This window comes from Littorina saxatilis, linkage group LG15 (genome assembly GCF_037325665.1).
Source record: "Littorina saxatilis isolate snail1 linkage group LG15, US_GU_Lsax_2.0, whole genome shotgun sequence".
Taxonomy (NCBI): Eukaryota; Metazoa; Mollusca; class Gastropoda; order Littorinimorpha; family Littorinidae; genus Littorina; species Littorina saxatilis.
The window spans coordinates 37,709,040-37,715,738 of record NC_090259.1 but is presented as its reverse complement, the minus strand read 5'-3'; the positions used below and the strand labels follow the sequence as shown (position 1 = coordinate 37,715,738).

Genomic DNA, 6,699 nt, shown 5'->3' with positions numbered 1-6,699 from the left:
GACGGGCTGAAGGGTCCTCGTGCGCTAATCAGTGAGTCAGTGAAAGCGACAACAGTAATTAATGGACTGACCCTATAGTTTGTAACTTGTTCTCGACCTTTTGTTATCTGTTTTTGTTTTCCTACCCATACATGTCTTTTGTGTTGAGATTAGTCCTGCAGACTAAGATCATACTATGTTTTCAGTGAGTGATCGCAGAAGAAAGAAACTGACTGTACTGTGAACTTCATGTTTCTTCACTGATAGGCAGTCGTTAAAGCTCCGGTGTTTTTTTCTCCGTTTCAACAAAGCAATGCAAAGTTCGAAAGGAGAACAATGATGACTGGGCGAGAGAGCGAGAAATAGGTTAAGTTCATTGACGCCAAACAAAACAAAGTCGCGTAAGGCGAAATTACTACATTAAATTTAGTCAAGCTGCCGAACTCACGGAATGAAACAGAACGCACTGCATTTTTTCACCAAGACAATACAGCTTCGTCAATTCCCGCGACAAGGAAATCGTTCACTTTTCACGTGCAAAACGAAGTGAAATTGACTAGCCGGTATAGCGCGGTAGCGTCTATTGCGCTAAGCAGGTAAGCCTGCTTTTCTGTATTCTTTTTAACTTTCTGAGCTTGTTTTTCATCCAAACATAACATATCTATATGTTTTAGCATCAGGCATGAAGAATAAGATGAAATCCTTTTTGGATCGATTACTTAAATTTTAATTTTAATTAGCATTTTGAGATTTTTAATGGCCAAACTTGTTAATTAATTTATAGTCTGGGCTTCGTCGAAGATTGCTTGGCTAAAATGTCAATAAATTTGATCGAAAAATGAGTGTGTGACAGTGCAGCCTCAACTTTCACAAAAAGCCGGATATGACGTCATCAAAGTCATTTATCAAAAAAAATGAAAAACACGTCTGTGGATATCATACTCAGAAACCCTCATGTAAAGTTTCATGAAGATCGGTCTTGCAATTTTCTCTGAATCGCTCCACACACACACACACACACACACACACACACACACACACACACACACACACACACACACTAAATATAAAAAGGAGCGTGCGTCTCCTCGAACTAACACACAGGGAAACACTTTACTCTTGACTTCGTTCACAAAGTAGATGGGGTGAAAGATACTGGTGGTATATAGTTTGAGCTAGCACAGACACGCATACTTTATAATTGTGCAGGTGTTTAGCCCAAGGCAAGAAAGAGAGAGAGAGAGAGAGAGAGAGAGAGAGAGAGAGAGAGAGAGAGAGAGAGAAGAGAGAGAGAGAGAGAGAGAAGAGAGAGAGAGAGAGAGAGAGAGAGAGAGAGAGAGAGAGAGAGAGAGAGAGAGAGAGAGAGAGAGAGAGAGAGAGATCAAATCAAATTAAATCAAATTTTATTTTACGAGGGTTGTGGTATAAGCAATACAAACGACCTTTTGTTCAACCAGCCCTCGCCCCAGAGAGGGACTACTCTAATCACGTAAATTCATTTTATAAAAAGATGAAGAAAAAAAAGAGAACAAAATTCGCAGGGCTAGGGCTTTTTTTTGTTTTTTTGTTTTTTTGTTTTGTTTTTTGTTAACACATTACCGGATTTACACGAAGACAGAGAGCGAGAAAGTCATGGATTTCTAACAAAGATCACACACTTTACAAAAGGTTGTTTGTACTGCTTATCCCACAACCCCCGTAAAGCGTCACGTTTCCGTTTCGCAAACATTAGCATATAACCACGGTATGTCCCATGCAGACACTTGTTCTAGGGACAGAAAAGCCAAGTTAGCATAGCATAGCAAAGAGTTTAGCTAAGCTCTAAATCGTGTCAATTTACGTACGCCTCTTCGACCCCTTTCTTTCTTTCTTTTTTGGCTCACGTAAGTGTAGCCTATGCGATGATAAACTGTGTCTGTCTGTGCGTGCGTGCGTGCGTGTGTGTGTGTGTGTGTGTGTGTGTGACGGAGTGATTGAGTTTGTGTTACTGTTTGTCGATTTCTTACGTGAGCCTTGATGGCTTCGCCTCTTGTTTATTTGGTGTTTAACGTCGTTTTCAACCATGAAGGGTTATGTCGCGACGAGGGAAAGGGGGGAGATGGGATAGGGGAAAGGGGGGAGATGGGATAGAGCCACATGTTAAGTGTTTCTTGTTCACAAAAGCACTAATCAAAAAATTGCTCCAGGGGCTTGCAACGTAGTACAATATATGACCTTACTGGGAGAATGCAAGTTTCCAGTACAAAGGACTAAACATTTATTACATACTGCTTGACTAAAATCTTTACAAACATTGACTATATTCTATACAAGAACCACTTAACAAGGGTAATAAGTGAAGAATTTTATGGGTGAGAAAAGGAAAGTAAAAGGACTTTGGGGAGGCAGAAATAGAGAAGAAACAAGAAAAAGATCCTAATTAGGTTCACGGCATCGAGAGTGATGCGACCTTCTCTCAGAAGTTAGTAGAGAAGGCTCCCCCATCCACCACCCGGGGGACGCGCCTCTACGCCAATTAGGGGGCGCGAGGCCTCTTCGACCCCGTGGGGCACTAATAATCCGAAACATATAGACTGCCAATGTTCCAAAATCACAAGACAAGAAAACATAGATTCTACAAAGGGCTTTGTGTGCACTTTAAAGTACCGGTAGGTCTCCGTTCTGGCCAGTGTTATGTTTTGTCTTTGACTGAAGGTTCCATATAGATTTTTCATTCTTGTTTTTTTTTTAGTTCAAGCAATGGACATTCTTGATTAGTGCTCAAACTATAAGGACTACATACAAGATAACTGTTCGCTTGGGGGAGCTGTCCAATGGATAAATGGATATGGATAGATAGATTGATGGATGGATAGATCGATGGATGTATGAATGGATAGATCGATGGATGTACGAATAGATGGATGGATGGATGGATGGATGAATGGATAGATCGATAGATGGATGGATGGATGGATCGATGGATGGGTGGATAGATCGATGGATGGATGGATAGATCGATGGATGGATGGATAGATCGATGGATGGATGGATGGATAGATTGAAGGATGGATATATCGAAGGATGGATGCATGGATGCATGGATGGATTGATTGATTCATTGATTCATTGATTCATTCATTGATTGATTGATTGATTAAAGAGGTGTTCCAGATTAAAGATGCGTTTGTCAAGTCGCACGTGGGTGTTGATCACGGGTTCCGCCGGCCTGCTTCTTGTCTACATGTTGCTGCTACGCGACGGGGGTTTAAACCTCACTTCCCGACCACACAGCCTGGCCTTTCAACAGCAACGGGGGCCAGCGGGCCAGCTTCAAAACAACAAGAACTTGCCCTTCTTGTGAGTGATGGTCGCTGCTGCTGATGTTGTGCTCTCATTGTCAGTCTGTCTGTCTGTCTGTCTGTCTGTCTGTCTGTGACAGTGTCTGTCTGTCTGTCTGTCTGTCTGTCTGTCTGTCTCGGTCTCTATCTATCTTTTGTTTTGCTACTCACATCTCTCTCCGTCTTTTTTTAGCACGCACCCCTCATCCCCCGTCCCCCTCTCTCTCTCTCGCTCTCCCTCTCTCTCTGATGATTTCAACGGTCGTTATCGCGGCCCAAAAGTCATGACCATAATTAAGAAGATTTTGTGTTTACAAATGAAGATGTTAAGCTGTACCAAAAACCCTGGAGTAAACAAAGTTTCTCACTTTCAAGACATATTTGAACTCAACTGAAAAGTTGTACATATATTCAATTTCAATGTTTAATTTTAGAGGACCACCCAACCTGGCTTTGGAACAGCAAGGAATGTCAGCGGACCAGGTTCAAACGAGCGACAACTGGCCCATCTTGTGAGTAATTGCCCTTGGTTCTCTTTTAGTTCTGTCTGTCTGTTTAAAACAAACAAGAATCGTAAGGTACTGGGATGTTTTAATTTTTAACAAAAGATATACGTTTGTGAATGCCTTGTTTTGTTCAAGCCGACATCCGTCTCCAAGGCTGAGATGCACGAGAAGGTTACCATCAAAACGAGAGCCAGCCGCAGTGTTGAATTGATTGAACCCGAGATGTGTTGTGATTTCAGAACCTGCGGTTTGTTTTCTCTCTTGTCACCTGGCTGGCTATAGTGGGGGGGGGGTTACTTTGGGTGGTCACATTAGATATTATGTTTTTTGGAAAGTTCGTTTTATTTGCAGCCGAAGTTCAGTAAACGACAAATGGCTAAACCCAACCACCTAAGAATGAGAAGCGTTTTCGTAACATAACCCATATTCTGCAAAAATGCAGCCATGACGCTGGGGGTAGGTTACAAAAAAACGTCATGTACCGCTTGACTGCATACGGATATAAACAAAGTATACCTTAAACGAAAGCTAAAGAGTGTTGCCATCAGACAGCAAGTAAAATGCCTATTTCGTATGCACAGTTTTATTTTTAACAACATCTGTATAACATGCGGACGACAATACAGGAAATGCCGTTTTCTCAATCGATATGTATAGCTAACTGAACGCCTGGTTAAAACCGCAATCAGAAACATCTTGAACATTGTTTATTCTCACAGCTAGAATTATTTAACATCAACAGTTGTTAATTTACCGAGGAAAACAACAGTCATATAAAATACATAATGGATAATTCTGAATCAACTCCGAAAACCAAACGGTATCGAAGCGAAAAAGAGTTTACACATACACAGGCTTGAAAAAAGATAATTTGGTTCAATCTGTTAGATGTTTACCCATAACGTTAAAGATCAGCTCGTTATAAAAGGAAAGTGATCATTGTAAAAGGATTTTGCTATCGCAAAATAATTCAACTTCCGGTTTTACCACATGACGTCAATAATTTTATCAAATTATTACATAGCGTGCATTTGTCAGAAATTATACTAAATGCTAGAAGCAATTTAAAAGTGAAAGTAACGTTTAATAAATGTATGCGCATTTACTTATTGATTGATATATGACTGAAATAATGGACATGTACTTTAAACGTACAAAACGACATTTTGCACACTACCCCTCTAAAAAAACGTGACTATGACCGACCGATATGTATTTGAAAATTAGGTCATTGTTAGCGATGAAAACGGGTTTTCTTTAAAAGATAACACGCAAACTGTGATGTACAAGCCCATAAATGATTTTAGTACGACTTCTTTAGAACATGTCTGTTTTTCACTCCACCAGTTTCTGTTTTAATACAATATATGTATAGCTGTCATTTTCAGATATCCGTATCTGCAAATTCACTTAACCAAATACACCATGAACCCAGAAGGTATTAGAGTGAGACACTTTACAGTGAAATATGTTATGATTCCCCTTATTTCAAAATATATGCATTTCAATTGGCATACACGATTCTCGTCGTAGGTACGTGCCCTCTGACGAAGGAACCGTTAGCATTTTTTGCCGTAAGAATTGACATTTGTAAACATAAATCATGGACAAAAAACTCATTCTGCAAAAAGTGCAGGTTTTCTTGTTATAGTCAGTTAAAGCATCTTAAAATTCAAGAAATTGTACAATTACGTGTATGTTTTTAAAATGGCAGAACATATTGAATGAAAGTGATTTTTGACTGATTGAAACCCTACCCCCACTGACAAAATGGGCCCTGAGATTAGGGGTGTTAGTTGAAGATGAATGAATATTGGCTATGCTTTTCCCCTAAAGTATTCAAAACCTATACATATACATAGGCAGGATGTTCTACATTAGCACAATTAACTTTTAAAACATATGCATATGCTTAGTACACGATACTTCCGGTTTTTCTACAGGAGGATTTTTAAATTTAGGAGGTACACACCTTATCTCAGAAAAAGCTTTTTCTTCAAAAAGTGCAAGTAGATATTGAAATTCATACATAATATTCATATATTTGAGTTAAACTTCCTTCGAAAGTCATTTGTTTCAAGTGGCAGAAAATGTCTTTTGGAGAGTTACATGTTCGTAAAGTGTATAACTGTTGTCTGTGATTAGTGCATTGTGAACACATTGGCACCAGTTGGACCTAAATGCTAAACGATGTCGTGGTCATACGACAGTTTTAGGATGTTTTACAACGCACTAATTAATAAATTGAAGGTAGCATTTCATTAATAAATTCTATTTCCGGTTGCGTCAGTGCCGTTCTCTTCTTTTGTTTGTAATAAGGTAATAACGTACAAACCACGTGTCACACTGCTATGCCAGTCTTCAAATAAAAATTCAAATTCTAGTCTGTTAAAAGGCATGTATTGTGCGTTACATACATTTATATTACACCCCCCTCCCCCCCTCCCATATGATTACAATGCAAGTAAACACATATAAAGAGATGGTAACTTTGTACATGGTTACACACGCAGGGGTGAACTTAACGCGTGGTTTAACCAAATTAATTACACATACGTCTCTGTCGGTCTGTCTGTCTGTCTGTCTGTCTGTCTGTCTTTCCCTCTGTCTGTCTATCAGTCTGTCTGTCTCTCTCTGTCTCTTTCTTTCTCTCTGTCTGTCTCTGATTGTGTCTGTCTCTCTCTCTGTCTCTGTCTGTCTGTCTGTCTGTCTGTCTGTCTGTCTGTCTGTCTGTCTGTCTGTCTGTCTGTCTGTCTGTCTGTCTGTCTGTCTGTCTGTCTGTCTCTCTCTCTCTCTCTCTCTCTCTCTCTCTCTCTCTCTCTCTCTCTCTCTCTCTCTCTCTCTCTCTCTGCGAGGTATCTGCACTTGAAGAGAAAAGCAGTAAAAGTAAAATG

The 6,699-nt window shown here is 39.9% G+C and overlaps 1 protein-coding gene across 6 annotated transcripts in view; it reads left to right on the top strand.

Annotated features, from left to right (window-relative positions):
* LOC138949254 (alpha-(1,3)-fucosyltransferase C-like) overlaps positions 1-6,699 on the top strand; it is a 34,977-nt gene that overhangs the window by 14,009 nt on the left and 14,269 nt on the right. For 2 of the 6 annotated variants that reach the window (XM_070321033.1, XM_070321037.1), the window contains 2 exons: positions 3,133-3,318; positions 3,734-3,811. In XM_070321033.1, the coding sequence (XP_070177134.1) occupies positions 3,140-3,318; positions 3,734-3,811 (257 nt within the window). In that variant the 5' untranslated portion in view covers positions 3,133-3,139. Of the gene's footprint in view, positions 1-174; positions 576-3,121; positions 3,319-3,733; positions 3,812-6,699 lie in introns of those variants that run through there. The other 4 variants (XM_070321032.1, XM_070321034.1, XM_070321038.1 and 1 more) reach the window with 3 other exon arrangements.